The sequence below is a fragment of the Pipistrellus kuhlii genome, unplaced genomic scaffold (assembly GCF_014108245.1).
Source record: "Pipistrellus kuhlii isolate mPipKuh1 unplaced genomic scaffold, mPipKuh1.p scaffold_m20_p_43, whole genome shotgun sequence".
Lineage (NCBI taxonomy): Eukaryota > Metazoa > Chordata > Mammalia > Chiroptera > Vespertilionidae > Pipistrellus > Pipistrellus kuhlii.
Genome location: NW_023425544.1, coordinates 1,191,436 through 1,208,066, shown reverse-complemented (window position 1 = coordinate 1,208,066; position 16,631 = coordinate 1,191,436). Strand labels below are relative to the sequence as shown.

At 40.8% G+C, this 16,631-nt stretch overlaps 1 protein-coding gene across 19 annotated transcripts in view; it reads left to right on the top strand.

Annotated features, from left to right (window-relative positions):
- Window positions 1-16,631, top strand: part of DENND1A (DENN domain containing 1A) — a 439,633-nt gene that overhangs the window by 277,068 nt on the left and 145,934 nt on the right. For all 19 annotated transcript variants that reach the window (XM_036411917.2, XM_036411910.2, XM_036411920.2 and 16 more), the window contains one exon: window positions 7,211-7,312. In XM_036411917.2, the coding sequence (XP_036267810.1) occupies window positions 7,211-7,312 (102 nt within the window). The remainder of the gene's footprint in view (window positions 1-7,210; window positions 7,313-16,631) is intronic.

Below are 16,631 nucleotides of genomic sequence, written 5' to 3'. Positions count from 1 at the left end.
TTTATATGCACATGTATTTGAACACACTATGTGCTGAATAGTGGAAAGAACATTGATTCAGATCTTTTTTCTGACAACAGCCAGTTGTACAAATATAAGCAAACTCTTTAATCTCTTTAGCCTCCATTTTCTTATCCATCAAATGGGTATGATATTCTATAGGAAATCCTCTCCCCTGGGAACTTTAATGGAGCATGGGCCAGTCACCAAGCTACTTAAGGACTATTCTTCTGGCACTTGCCTAGCAAACATCTGTTAAATTACAGTTGTTCAATACCTCTGTGGATCAAAACAATGTGTCGGAGCACTTAGTAAGAGGAGTTGGGTAGCACAAAGGTATTGGTGTTCAACTGGGTTCAGTGTTCAGCTCCACTGCTTCTAAATTGGAGGACTTTGGACAAGTTATTTTACTTGTCTGACCCTCAGTCTCCTTGTCTCTCCACTGAGGTGTCATGAACATATTAAATGACGCATGTGAAGGCTTGGGCCATGGGGTAAGAGGATGGACGCCGTCCTGGCCCGCCCAGGCCCCAGTAAAGTCAGCTGCAACTCTGCACATCACATAACCAGGAGTACAGTTAACCTAAGAGGTGAATTCATGAAGCCCAGTAACAGTCAATGAGGACAAAGTTTGAATTAACAAACTATTAAGATGTAATTTTTTATTTAGTTTTAACCATATTCATCCTTGAAATTTGAAAACAAACTGCAGAAAGGTCAGACTTAAGGGAGACAAAGTATAATGAAGGAGCCTTGTTGCTTGTACCTGTCTCAGAGAGGAACACTGCATGTCCTGGACAACAAGCAGTGTGTTGTGGGTGCGATAACCCTCAGACTCAGGAGGAGGCTGTGTCCTTTTGAAGCAAAGTGTCCTTGCAGGAAGTCGGTCTGAGCCCATCCCCTCTGCTTGGTGGTCTAGTTGCTAGTCTCAGAGGTGCTGGCTTGGCCATACTAGAGGAGACTGTGCTTATGGGCCTCAGAGTCAAGGCCAGCACCTTGGGCACATGGGAACATGGCCGTGTAGGTGCAAAATAAACATTTCTATTTTTCTTTTTACTTAATCTTTTCACAAGTCTATGTACTGAGTGGTTATAGCCCATTTTATAGATGAAGAAACTGAGGCTCTTCTAAGTTATAACTTGCACTGGGTCCAGAGTAAGAATTGAAGAAGATAGAATCGAAAACCCAGTCCATCTGATTCATGTTCCTGCTGCTCTCCCAAATCAAACTGACTCCAGACTACAAGTGTCTCAGAAGGCGCCCAAGAATGTTGCAGCTTTGCTCCTCACTGGAGAGGGAACAGGACAGATTAAGGAAGCCGGGTGTGTTGAAAATTAATTGACAGTGAAAATCTAGATGGAATCCTTTTTTATCAATAGAATTATTGCTAACTTGTTTTTTCATAATAAGTTAATACCCAGTGCTTGTTAGATACTAGATACTATCCTAAGTACTTGCTAACTCATATAATCACCGTAATAATCTTATAAGTAATGACTTCATATTACTTACTCTTTGTAAACATTTTACTGAAATGTGAGATCTATAGGGAAAAGTACACTCATCCAAAGTGTACAGCAAGATGTGTGTTTACAAGGGAGGCATACCCTGTAACCACCACCAGATCAGGAAATACCACCAGCCCTCCAGAAGTCCTTCCTGCCCTCTTGTAATCATTCTTCCTCCCACCCAAGGGTAACCATTATCCTGGGAGTCAGTACTATTTTAATCCTATACAGATGAGGAAACTGAGGCATGGGGGTGGGTGAAAAAAAGGCTTGCCCAAGGTAGCACAGTTGGCGGAGTTGGGATTCAGGCTCTGGCAGTCTGGCTCCAGGAATGTGCACATGTTTTTGAGATAGCCCAGAAAATAACGGTAGGTTGGTGGTAGTATAAAGTAACCTTTGGTCTGAGAATCAGGTGTTTAAATTCTTAGTCTAGGAACTCTAATCCATTTATTGATATAACTTTCAAACTGCAAGGATAGAGACTCACATTTCACAGCTCCCCTCGCCCATTTATTGCTCACTCGCTGCAGTCAGGCACTGTGTTAAGTCTTTATACAAACTAGCTCAACCCTCACAACACAGCTGTGCAGTAGATGGTATTATCCCCACTTTATAGATAAGAATTTGGTAACACAGTAGCAGAGGCAAGGCTTGAATCTGGCTGTCTGATTCCAGAACCCACGGTCATCTTAACCACCACATTAACTCCTATCTCGCCTCCTATGTCAACTGTGAATTAATTCTACACTAATTAATCATGGTAATTTCACATGATTGTTATCATTGCCATCATTATTGTTATTCCCATTGCACTTTCTTGAGCAAACTCCAATTTGCTTACACTGGGCTTACGTTGTCTGTTTGGGCTTATGTTGACATCTGCTGCAAGGCCTGCCTCCCAGTAGAGTGAATCCAGGCACAGTACTTCATTCATTCTCCAATTAGTGAGCACTTTCCCTCTGCAGGCATGGTGCTGGGCACAGGAGACGCAGGGACAAGTAAGACATGCCCTGTCCTGACAATGGTCCTGGTGGAAGGACAACAGAAAAGAACCACTGCATGCTGCTCATTTACCCCACGTGTGCCACCTCAGGACCCACACCTCCCTCCTAGATCAGTGCTTAGCTGAGGAGCACAGTGGAGCTGAGCCCTGCTCCACCCCAGTGCTGGCTTCCTCAGCTGAGGAGTGGAAAGTGCTCCTGACCAGTCTTCGGATCTCCTAGGTTACATTGTTAGTGCAAACACTTGCTCTTCACTTTAAGACATGGTTTTAAGTCTTCTCCTTGGACAGGCAGGATCACCCCCAGTCTGGGTAGGGGACTGGTGCTGTTTGAACAAGAGTAGGTGACATTTTGTATTTCAGGGGGAAACTCCTTGTTTCCATATACCAACTTTAGGAAGTCAGGCTCAGTAAAGTCTTCTTAGCTATCATAGAGTGATTCTCAAGTGGACTCAACTTTTGTGTAGGGAAGTATATCAGAATTTCTAGGAGCATTGGATTTCCATGTTTATTCTAAGGGCATAAATGGGAAACAAAGTTTAAAAAAAATCCTGGACTAGACCAAAAAGGAAAGAGGAAGGCAGGGAGTCAAACACAGCTGCCAATCAGAGTGTACATTGGGTGATGGCCTAGGGAAAAATTACCTTGTCCTGTAGCATTCACTATCATTCGTGCATTGTTATTTTTTATAGCCTATCATGATTTTCTTCTATGTTCTGGACATAGTACTAATGTGTTTATCAACTTCGTTGGGGTATAATTTATTTACAACAAACCAACCATTTAAAATGTATGATTTGTTTATGAAACTACTGCCACCACAGTAAAGATGTAGAATATTCCCATTATCCTCAAAAGATTGTTCCTTTTTATTTAACAAATGTTTGTTAAGCTGCTCATATGCCAGACACAACTCTAAGTACCTTAAAAAGATTATGTAGCCCATTTAATCTTTATAACAAGCTGATGAGGTAGGCACTGTTGTCACCAGTTTATAGAGGAAGAAACAGGCCCAGAGAGGTTAAGTGAAGTGCCCAAGTTTACACAGCTGGGGAGTGGTGGAGCCAGATTACAACTCTGACCCGCTTCCGGATCCTGTGTTCTTCGCCTAAAGGTTGTTCTGCCTCTCATTCATTCATTCATTCATTCATTCAAGAATTGCCTAACTTAAGGTAGGTGCTGAGAGTACAGAGATCCATCTCGTGACCCCAAGAAGCCCACAGACGAGGGGAGGAATTGAACACTTGTATAAAGAACTCTAGATTGACTTATCGTGGTTGTGGGAATAGCTACAGGGATACACAGGGAAAGACGGATGTCCTGCTTCCTCTGGCCCTGTGGAGTGAGGCTAGCCAGGCTCCACTGAGTTCTCAATGACTCAGGAGCGGGGACACACAGGCAGCTGAGCCTGTTAGGCAAATGCCCATTATGGATGTCCTGGGAATCATGCGAACTCTTACATACATGCGCTTACCTTATCCTCACAACTCGATGAGGTGGGTACTGGCATGATCCGTGTATTACAGGTGAAAACGGGATTTAAGAGGTCAAGCGAATTGCCTCAGGCAACCCAAGAGGTAAGGGGCAATCCAGACGTGACACTTAACTCCTCTCAGCTGCCACGACCAACTCCTTCTCCTGAAAGGCAAGGGTCAGACTAAGTCTGTCTGTGACAAAGCATAAAGGAAAAGCCATTTTTTATTAACAATGTTTATGGGAAGATGCCACTTTTGTGTATTTCTCTGTCAAGCAATGCCATTTGGAAAGCATTGTGCATGTCAGTATTTTTTTTTTCTTCTTTCTGAAAAAAAAAGCCTATAGAGTCTGGTGAGGGGAGGGTTTGCAGCTGGCAGGAGCCTTGGCATATGTTGTAACTAAAAAGAGAGGGAATGTGTTGGTGGGACAAGCTACCGGAGAGCCGTCTCGGTGTGCTGCGGTACTAGTAAGTGTTTTAATTGGGTAGAGTTTTTGGAGGACTATTTTGACATCTGCTCGTGTCTTTGCTGATTTTTCTCCACTTAGAGTAGGAAACACAAGCTGTGGATGAAATGACTTTAAAATAATTGGAAGTAAAGCTATCTTTTTCAAAGTTCAGTTTGAGAGGGACACTTTTTTTTTAAGAAGTAGAAAGTAAATTCCACTTCTAGGAATCCATCCTAAAGCACAAGGCTTTGTGCCTACAGATTTCACGACAGTATTACATATAATAATGTCTTAACAACTGGATATAATCACCAACAAAGAGTCTTGGATGGGTTTGTTTCCATGAAGTGAAACATTTTGTAACAATTAGTAATGATCTTTACAAAGGTTTTAATGAAGTGGAGCATTGGTTATATGGTAATAAATGAGAGAGTCAGAAAGAAACATTAAGAATTGTTTCTACTGTGTTTTTTAAAAGTAGGGATTGGGGCAGAGGAATGTGGAAAGAAATACAGAAATGTTACTTCCTAACCATCATTTTCTTCTTTGAACTTCTGTGTCTTTCCCAGTTTTGTAGAATAGGCCTCTGTAAGATTTATGACACAAAAGGCAAGAGAACGCAGGTCCTGAGCCGGTTGACATAACGGCACGCCCAGCCTGGTTCTTGTTCTGGGCCGTCTTTACAGAGTCAGGCTTTTGAGTCAGACCCAGAGCAAACGCCAGCTCCACCGCTCACCAGCTGTATGACTTGGGCAGTTGGTTTGACCTCCTTGAGCCCTGTTTCCTTCTCGTTACCATGGTTTCTCCCTCATAACATGGACAGGATTAAACCACCCGGCACCCTGTAAGCATCCAACTTCTCCACAGCACCTCCCTCTCCCACCCGCAGTGTGAGGTGTTTTGTGGGGTTTGTGCCTTTTCCATTCCCCTTGTTCCATGAGCCTTTCACGGATAAGGCACCACCAGCCAAGCTGGCCTCCGATTCTTTCCTTGGGACCCTGAGCTTCAGGAAGGCCCCGAGTCCAATGCCAACAGCCCCTTGGGAAATGGCCTTGCCACTGGGAAGGCAGCACTGTCCTACAAGAGGAAACCATGCCACCCAGCTCCTGCCTGGAGCCTGGTGCTTGGGCATTTTGGTTTCTAAGGGGACCCTGGCCTGCTCAGTCTGAAAAGGGGCCAGGTTGTTTCCTCTTCTCCAGCTTGCTGCCATTGTTGAAAAAGTAAACACTCCACATGGCTTAACCAGCAAGTCCTCCAGGCAGGAGTGGGAAGTAATCAAAAGCCTGTTCCAGCCCAGCCATGGAGAGCCACAAGGGCTGGTCTGTGCTGCTGGGGCCCCGCAGGAACACAGAAGGTGCCAGAGCTGCTCCACGCCAGCATCCGCTCACTGCCTTCAGCCCCTGCAGCCTCCGCTGGTGGCCAGGCCCACCCCTTGGATTTGGAACTCTGGGAGATCAGAAGAGAAGAAAGGTAGGTAGGTAGATAGGTACATAGATACATAGATGGGTGATTTAGGGTGCAGCGGCCCTCAGCTCAGTTGTCAAAGCCTCCCCAGCTGAGCTACGGCTCAGCTCCCTGTGGCCCCTTTCCTGATTCTGTTTCTGGTGCCAGCGTCTTTGAAGTGAGAGCCCAGCAATGTCCAAGAAAGGACAGAGGACTTTTGCGCTAAAGCCACTGGCTCTACAGCTTTCAGACTAATCAGGGCTGACGTATGTATTATAAAAGCAATAATAATAGCTACTATTTAGAAGTCCTACTGTGTGCCCAGCAGCCCCAGGGGGAGAAGTGGGATAAGGAGCGCAGTCACAGTTATCCTCTCAGTTTTACAAAAAGAAGAAGCCCCAGAGTAGCCACATGGCCTTGGGGAAGGCCACCTCACCTCTCTGAGCCTCATTTTCTCACCTCTGAAGTGGGGATGGTGATACCTCCCCTGCAGCTACGTTGCTGAAAATGAAAGAATCTTTGTGAAAATGCTGTGTGAGCTCTGAAGTGTAGGTGAGTGAAAAAGGTTGCCTTTGAGGCTGTTTTTGTAACTTCCCGCCAGCACACTGCTATGTGTTTAACCTGTCAGATTGCAAAGGGAGGCAGCAAAGGAGCCATAGGCAATCCATCAGGAGTCTTGGTGTTCTCATCTGTAAAATGGGGACTGTGCTTTGTGGAACTGGTGATGTGTGCTGAATCAATGCTGTTTGCTAATAGCACTTACCTTGTAAGTAAGGCGATCAGTTCATATGAGTCCTGGGGTTTGGGGAGAGAATAAATTTCTAAGGAGCCGATTTTGTCCCTCCTCTGTAGGTATCAGCCCGTAGTAAGCCTTTTGTAAAGTTTATGAATTGATTGGTAGGTTTTTGGCCGAGGCCCCACGGCCTGGGGAAGTTGGTAGCAGAGGTTTGAGGCTCCTGGTCTTATTAAAGGGAAGGGTTCCAGGATTCTGCCCTCTGGGAGTGTTATTTCAACTCCAGGAAGTTTCAGACCAGCGAGGCTCCACCCTCCTGCTGGGAGGAATCTGGAAATGTTTACTTAGGTACCAAGTTCTGTCCTAGAGGCTGGGGTTTGAGACAAGGAACTAGACCAGTGTTAATGAGCACTTACCAAACCGTTTTTGTTGGTGCTGGTTATTATGCTGCGGGAGCCAAACAGCTGAGGCCCTGCGGGAGCCCACACCCCAAAGTGTCAAGTGTCACTTTGTTTCCTACTCCCCTTCCCCAGAGAAGGCCAGGGAAGATGTGTGTCCTCATGGTGCTTCGGTGATGTCTGTTTTGGAATTTTTTATTTGCAGAAAGTTCAAAACATGGCCCTGGATGATGTCGTGATCCTAAACGTGGACACCAACACCCTGGAAACCCCCTTCGACGACCTGCAGAGCCTCCCGAATGACGTGGTGGGTAACAAGCCCTTGGGGTCTGACCCCGTGGGTGGCTGTGCATGTGACACATTTGTGGGGAAGGGAAGGGGGGTGAGAGGGGGCACCTGTGGCTTGCCTGTGGCCTAAGGATTGCACTGCAGTTCTCTGTTCTCTCTGGAAGCTTTGTCTCAGTTCAGTGAAGGAAGTTGGGAGGGGTTCATTTGCTACACCTTTGCTCGCAGCTTACCGTGATTTTGAGGGAATCATTGTGTCCTGTGAAAATGTCCCATCTGTAGCATAAACAATGGCTTCCATTCACTGACTTCCTGCCCCTCTAAGCCTCTTCTCCATCCCTCCTGACCGCCACTTGATCCAACTGTTACCAGCAGCCTCTCTACTGGTTCTCAGAACTCCAGACCTTCTTTTGCGTGACCTTTTGAAACATCAATTTAACTGTATTTCCCTAATTTAGTTATATTTAGTTATAGTTACGTTTAACTAAATCTAGCTATACTTAAAACCATTTCATAATTTTTTAAATTTTTTCTAAAGACAAAAAAATCCTTTCATAACTTCCCTGCACCTATAGATTAGAGTCATGTTTCTTATATTGGCTTTGGAATCAGACCTGTAGTTAGGTGCTGGCTTCTTCACTTACTAGCCATGTGATCTTGGGCAAAATTGCTTAAGCTCTGTGAACCTTAGCTTCCTTATAACGTTATTGTGAGAATTAAATGTATATAGTATCTGTAGACCATATCCTAAGAGCTCTATAGACTGTGATTGATATTAATGAATTACGGATGCAAATGATGACTATCACTCAAGGCCCTCCTTCATGATGAGACCCTTCTGTTTTCCCCGGGCTTTAGCTCTCTCCTCACTGCTTCAGATCCTGTGTTAGGCTGTTTGGAACTGTTAGTGTTTCTTCCAAGCTTACCTATTGCTTTATAACTTCATACTTTGCATACAGAGTTTCTTTTTTTCCCAAATGTCCCGCCCCAACTGTCAATCTTTAAGACTCATTCTCTCATTCTTTAAGATGTAACTCTAAAGATTAGGCTGTAAAAATTTTCCCTGATCTCTCCAAGTAGAATTGACTGTGTCTTTCCCTCTGTCCCCAAAGCTCTTTATTCTGCTTGTATAATTAGACTTATCTCCCTGCAAGGTAATTTATTACACATTCTGGCTTTCCCTTTTAATTGTGAGTTCTTTGAGGGCAGGAATCAAGTTTTATTCATCTATGTTTCCCAGGGATCTAGCAGCTACTGAATAGATAGATGGAAGGATGGAGGGGACATATGGATTGGGTTATTTTGGTAGATGAAATCTTGCAAAACATGGCATTTGTGCTGGAAATTTTATTAAAGAGGCCTTTGTTCTGCTTCTAGCCATGATGGAGTAATTGGAACTAGATTTTTGCCCCTGCCATTAATGACTAAAACTCAGGACAAATATGAAAACAACTGTTTTCACATACTGGACAAAAGTAGTACAGGAGTATGATCCCTGAGAGAAAGGAAACAAGTAAGATGAGTTCTGTGGTCCCCCTGGCTTTCTGCCTGGAGGCATTTTCTGGACCCTGGGCCAGGAGCAGGGGTCCACAGGCAAGCACAACAGTCTTGCTGAGTTGAGGGGTTACAGATCTGAATTTGAGGAAGAGGTGGTTTCAATTTGTGGGCCAGATATTCAGACAGAAGGGAGCTAGCTGCTCAGCAAAAGAGCTTCAGACATCTGAATTGGGTCCTCTTGACTAATCTGCCTACCTATAGAGGGAGCTCACACAGACTGGGAATCATTCAAGCTCTGTCCCGCCAGAAAAGGAAGATGTTGATGATCACTCAGGACATTCATCAGAGACCCTAGAGGCAAAGCCTTGATAGGATCTAAATTAGTATCTAGAGCAAAAATAGCCCTTCCTTAACAAAGCTTAAAAGTCAGGCCTTGAGGACAGTGAGAGAGGGTTGCAGGGATGCTGGTGATGTGCTGATTCTTGATCTTAGTGCCAGTCCCAATCCCCAAGCGATCCTCAAGCAAAACACCAATGATATTTGTACTTTTACGTTTGTGTGTTAAACTTAAATAAAAAGTTTTAAACAAAACTATTTCCATTAAAAAAATAAAAAGCCTTAAAAGGATCAACCTTATATGCAAGAAATTCAACCGCCTGTCAAAATAAACTTCAACCCTCTTTAAAAGAAGACAACAAAATCTAACACTCAACAATATAGCATTCACAGTAACTAGCAGCCTGTCAAAAAAAAGTACCAGACGATGACAATCAGGAAAATGTAACCCATAACCAAGAGGAAAATTCATCAATAGAAACAAATTCGGAAATGACAGACACGATGGAATTAGCAGACAATGACCTTAAGATAGATATTATAAAGATTAAAAATATACTCATAAATTTAAAGGAAGACCTGGATTTAATGAGAGAAACAGAAGATATCAAAACATCTATAGGTGAAAAATATAATACCTGGACTAAAAATTTCACTGATAGAATTAAGAGGATATTAGACACCACATCTTAAAAGATCAATGAACTCAAAGACATACCAGTAAAAACTATCCACTATGAAGCAGAGAAAGGAAAAACACTGGAAAAGGTTAACAGGCCCTTCAGGACCCATAGCCCAATATCAGGAGGACTAACATACATGTAATTTGAGCCGTAAAATGAGAGGAAGATAAGGAAAGACAGAAGAAATATTTAAAGAGATTGTAGCCAATTTTTTTCAGTTGTGATGAAAATGATTAATGCAGAGTTCTAAGAAGCACACTGTACCTCAAGCTTAATGGATCCAAACAAAACCACACCAAGGGTAGGTCCTGAAATTACTCAATACCAGTGGTAAAAACAAAAGTTTAAAATTAGCTAGAGAGAAAAAAAAAAAAAAAGACACAAATGAAAGAAGTAATGGCAGAAGACTTGTAAAAAAAACTACACAGCCAAAAGTTAATGGATTGACATTTTTAAAGTAATAAAGGAAATTTTTGTCAAACTAGAATAGTATATCTAGTGAAAATATCCTTCACAAATGAAGACACAGTTAAGTCTTTTTCAGAAAAACAAAAGGGGAGAGAAATCATTGTCAGCACACCTGCACTACAAGAAATGTTAAAGGAAGTTCTTTAGATGGAATAAAAAGGGTACCCTAGAGAATAGTAAGGGGTGAAGAATGCCAGAAATAGTAAATATATGGGTGAATATAAGACTTCTTTTCTCATTTTTAATTTATACAAAAGGTAATTGAGTAAAGTAGAAATCATCCCCATGTTCATAGCAGCACAACTTACAATAACTAAGATCTGGAAACAGCCCAAGTGCCCATTGGTAGATGAGTGTGTAAAAAAGATACAGGTAGCCGAAACTGGTTTGGCTCAGTGGTAGAGCATCAGTCTGCGGACTGAAAGGTCCCGGGTTCAATTCCGGTCAAGGGCGTGTACCTTGGTTGTGGGCACATCCCTGCTAGGGGGTTTACAAGAGGCAGCTGGTCGATGTTTCTCTCTCATCAACGTTTCTAGCTCTCTCTCTCTCTCCTTTCCTCTCTGTAAAATATCAATAAAATATATTTTTTTTAAAAAGATACATGTATACCATGGAATACTATGCAACAGTAAAAAAGAAGGTTGTCTTACTCTTTGAGACAGCATGGAGGGACCTGGAGAGTATTATGCAAGTGAAGTAAGTCAGAGAAAGATAAGTATCACATGATCTCATTCATAAGACTTAAAGCAGAGAGGCATGGAACAGACTGTCAAATCTCAGAGGGAAGGTGGGAGTGAATGGTGGATGGGAAGAGATCAACCAAAGAACTATATGTGCATAACCCATGGAAACAGATAATAGGGTGGTGGAGGCCTGGGATAGGCTTAAAAGGGTCATTGGAAAAATCAAGGGGACATATGTAATATTTCAACAATAGAGATTTAAAAAAATAAAGTAGAAATCACCAATGTGTTGTGTGTAATAACATAGAAGTAAAATATTATAGTATATGACTGTGGTAGCACAAGGGACAGGACAAGGGTAGAGAATGTAGGTTTGTGTTTTAAGGTTCTTAAATTATATGTATATTGTAAACTTTAAAGAAGCCACTAAGGAAAATAAATAAGATAAAGATATCTGCCTAATAAGCCAATATTGAACACCCAAAAGATTTTTTAGGGAAAGGATAAAGGGATCAATATAGATAGAACAAATAGAACAGTTAGCAAGATGATAGATTTACCCAACTATATTGATTATTATATTTAATGTGCATCATCTAAATATTCCAATTAGAGGAGATTAACAAATTATATTTTAAAATAAGACCTAGTTATATGTTGTCTACATGAATTCCACCATAAATATAAAGAATCAGAGAAATGAAAAGTAAAAGGCTGGAAAAGATATAATGCAGACACAAATCAAAAGATAGCAGATAGAGGATAAGAGGCAAATCTTCCTTATTGAAGAATTCCAAGTAGTATCTGTAAATATTCTCCTCCCTAGGAAAGGAGCTTAATACTCCCACCACAAACATCCACACATATGAGTGGGGGCTGGACTTAGTGACTCACTTTCAAAAAAAAAATAGAGTATGTAAAGGGAAAAGGAGTAATGTTAATGTAGAAATAGCAAGTAGTACTCCTTTAATCCAATGATTGGGGTTTATATCACCACTGATGTCATGTGAATATCATCTAACCCAGATATAATGTCATGAGAGGGGTCCATCACTTCTCTGCTATTCTTTCCAAAATCCCAGTCAAGTCATGGCAGAAACTAGGGGTATTCTATATAATGCCTAATTAGTACATCTTGAAACTGTCAAGTTCATAAAAATATGGGAAAGACTGAGGAACTGTCATTAGACCAAAGGATACTAAGAAGACATGACAACTGAATGCTCAGTGAGATCCTGAAATAAGAAAACAACAAAATTAAAATGGGAAAACTCGTGAAATCACAATAAATTTTGGTACATTAATAATAATGTACCCGTGTTGGCTTTTTAGTTTTGACAAATGTTTTATATAAAATACTAGAGGCTCAGTGCATGAAATTTGTGCATGGGATAGGGGGAGGGATCCTCTCAGCCCATCCTGCACCTTCTCCAATCCAGGACCCCTCAGGGGAATGTCCCAAACCAGTAGTGGGACATCCCTCACAATCTGGGACCACTGGCTCCTAACTGCTCATCTGCCTGATTGCCCCTAACTGCCACCCCCCATGCTGGCCTGGTCACTCCCAACAGCCCCCCTACCAGCCTAGTCACCCCCAACTGCCCCCTCCCACCAACCTGGTCGCCCTTAACTGCTCCCTCCCCTCTCTGGCCTGGTCGCCCCTTACTGCCCCCCCTGCCAACCTGGTCACCCCCAACTACCCCCACTGCCGGCCTGGTCGCCCCACACAGCCTGCTGCTCAGTCCCTTGGTCGCCCTTCACTAACTCCTCTGCTGGCCTGGTCACCCCACGCAGCCTGATGCTCAGTTGTTTGGTCACCTCTTGTTAACCCCCTGCTGGCCTGGTCACCCCAAATAGCCTGTTCAGTCATCCATTCAGTTGCGATGGTTGCTTAGACTGGTTGAGGGGTATATGGATACTCTGTTATCTTTGCAACTTTTCTGTAAACCTAAAAATATTTCAAAATAAAAAGTATATTTTTAAGAACGAAGCAGAAAAGTGGAAAAGGAGGACTAAATGGTGATGGAAAGAAACTTGACTTGGAGTGCTAAACACATAATACAATATACAGATGGTGTATTATAGAATTGTACCCCTGAAACCTATATAATTTTATTAACCAATGTCATCCCAATAAATTCAATTAAAAATAAAATAAAAATTTCATTAAAAAGTGTATACATTATACACCTAAAATTAATACAAAATAATATTGACTACAAACTATAATAAGTATATTTAAAAAAGTAAATGCCAATGATTTTATGTCTGTACTTTTTATAAATTACATGAACAAATTCCTTGAAATACACAAATTACAAAAAGTGACTCAAGAAAAAAACAGAAAAATAGCACTGTTTTTTATTAAAGAAAGTTGGATTTGTAATTAAAACTTTCCCACAATGAACCTGGGAGGCATGACTAAGTGGTTGAGTGTCAACCTATGAATCAGGAGGTCACGGTTTGATTCTGGTTTGGGCACTTGTCTGGGTTGCAGGCTCGATCTTTAATGTGGGGCATGGTGGAGGCAGCTGATCAATGATTCTCTCTCGTTGATGTTTCTATCTCTTTCTCCCTTTCCCTTCCTCTCTAAAACGAATAAAGATATTAAAAAATAAAAATAACAAAAGATTTCCACAAAGAAAACTCCAGGCCCAGAGAGCTTCACCAATTAAGTCTGTCATACATTGAAGGAAGAACTAATGCAATCTTACACTAACTTTTTTAGAAAATAGTGACAGGAACACTACCCACCTTATTTTATGAGATCAGCATTACCCTGACATGACAAACAAAGAATTTATAAAAAAAGAAAACTGCTGACCAATATACCTTACAAATACTGATGTAAAAATCTTCAACAAAACATTAGCAAATTGAATCCAGCAATATGTAAAAAGGATAATACATCATGATCAAATGAATACAGGTTGGTTAAATATTTGAAAATCAATCAGTGTGATTTCCATAGCAAAAGACCAAGAAAGGTAAACTATATCAAAACATATGCCAAAAATATATTTTTGGGGGAAATCGACATCTGTCCATAATAAAAGCTCTTAGCAAACCGGAGGTCTTCATTGTGATAAAGAGCATCTAGGACAAGCCCTGGCTGAATAGCTCGGTTGGAGCATCATCCTAATACAGGTAGGTCGCAGGTCCAATCCCTGGTCAGGACACATACAGAAATCAACCAATGAGTGCACGAATGGGTAGAACAACAAATCTCTGTCTCTCTGTGAAAATCAATAAATGAAAATTTTAAAATAAAAAAGAACATGTCTCTTATATTTTCTATTCTGAATTTTATTGGAGGTTCTAATCAGTTCACTAAGACAAGAAAAATAAAAGCCCTAAATATTAGAAAGAAGAAAATTTGTCTTTATTTAGATAACATAACCACATACTTGGAAAATCCTAAGGAATCTCATAAATGAATTTAGGAAATATGCAGGATAAAGTCAGTATAAAAAAATTCAAATGTATTTCTATATACTAGTAATGAGCAATTAAAAATGAAATTTTTAGAGTACTATTTAAAATAGCAAACAAAACATGAAATAACTAGGAATAAATTTACCAAAATATGTGCAAGATTTGTATAGTGAAAACTATAAAACATTTCTGAGGGGAAAAAAAAATTTAAACCTAAATAAATTGAGAGTTTAGATTTTGGATTAGAAGACTCAATATTTTTAAGAGGTTAAATGTTTCCTTAATTAATCTATAAATCCACTCTAATCCCAATTCAAATTCCAGATAGCTTTAGAAAGGGGGAAAAAATACTTGATGAGGTGATTTTAAAATATCTATGACTATGCAGCAGATCTATAATAGAATAGCCAAAACAATGTTGAAACAGAACGAAGTTCTAGGTTCAATACTTACCATAAAGTTATAGTAATTGTAGCTAGACATACCAATCAGTAGAACAGAATAAACAGTTCAGAATTAGACCTACACATAAATGGTCAGGTGATTTTCAACAAATACATAGTCAAAGTAATTCAATAGAGAAAGGATAGTTTTATGTGTGTCTGTATTTTGCCAACGAATGCTACTGGAACAATTGGATGTCCATATAGTAAAAAATGAATCTTGACTTTTACTTCATGCACATACTGGTTCAAAATGAATTATAGTCCTAAACATAGAAACAAAAACTATAAAATGAATAGAAGAAAATATAGGAGAAGCCTTCAGGAGGCAAGAGTTATTGGATAAGACAGAAAAAAGTACACACCGTAAAAGAAAACTGAGAAATCGAACATCATGAAAGGTAAAAACGGACGTTAGCACTTCCTTTTGAAAAATAATTTTAATTATATAATGTTAATTTTTTTCATTGAAGTGTATGTGTAGATATTCTGATCTCCTGAGTTAGGCCAGCAAGTCATGTGACCGTGTACTTCTCTCCTCTGCTGGGAAACTGGAGAATTGGCAATGACTTCTTAATTGCATGCCTTGTCTTCAGTGTCATCCAACTCCGATCAGTTTTCTAATCTTTGTCCTTGTCCCTCTCTCAGTAGTTAATCACTCTGTCCTTCATATTCTCAAAGCACAGGGAAATCCTTCTGTTAGAGTTATAGTGGAATTATTCGACTATATCATATCTTTGGGAGTTCAAAGACAAACCTGGTTTAGAAGGGCCAGATGCACGTAAGCCCAGGGTCTGCTTGCTGCCTATCCTCTAGTGTACCCCACATCTTGAGATGCTGCCTCAGGGCCTCCTGGGAGCTGGTTTGCTATTCTTGTGAGTCAACAATGCTTTTGATTCCAGAAGCAAAGGGCTGGATCGGCACACACTGTCTGGCCTAAGCAATCTGCCTTTTGCAAAATGTCTAACTAATAGTAAACTTTACAAAACAAACAAAAACAACCATTCTTAAAATCCCAATTGGAAGAAAAAATGCTGACTGGGAAGATGAGCAGACTTTGATTATACTGAATAGCTAATATAATATACCGTGTTTTTCCATGTATGAGATGCTCCCAACTTTTCCAAAATTAAGAAATCAACATTTTAAACATAAAACAGAACACGTTTTTATTTAGCATCACCACAGGTAATGTTTACATACCATTGCTATGATATTATGCAGCATATCACTTTATTCAGTCTCTTTTACATCATTGTTCTCTTCTTCATCACTATTAGTTACAGACAAATCAATTGTTTGGGTAAACCCTGAGCAACAGATGAATGATTACTTTAACACACGTTTCTGTGAAAGAGAGGGCTAAGGCACTACTTGGCTATCGCCTGCCTCCTTTGGCTTTTATTGTCATAACAGCGTGAACTAAAATTAAGCTCTAGATACAATCAGCAAGGTAAGCATCCTTGAGAAAGCACGTGCTTCTACAAGGTCGGGTCTAAAAGACTAAACATAGAGATTCTAGCAAAACATCCCTGGGGATCAGACTTGTTTGGAAAAGTCAAGGTAGGGGCTGCCGTCTTCAGCAAGGTACCCTCAGAGGCCCCTGACCTTTCAGAGAATCCTCCTTATAGACATTCTAACCAAGTGCTGTGCTTTCCCACATCAATTTCTTCAACTTCTATTGTATCACTGCTGTCTTCGGAGTCACTGTCTATATATTCCTCATAAACTGGTGGCATTTTCTGAACTAACTTCGTTCGTGTTCTCATGGCCAGTCCTTCTCTCCTCATTAAATT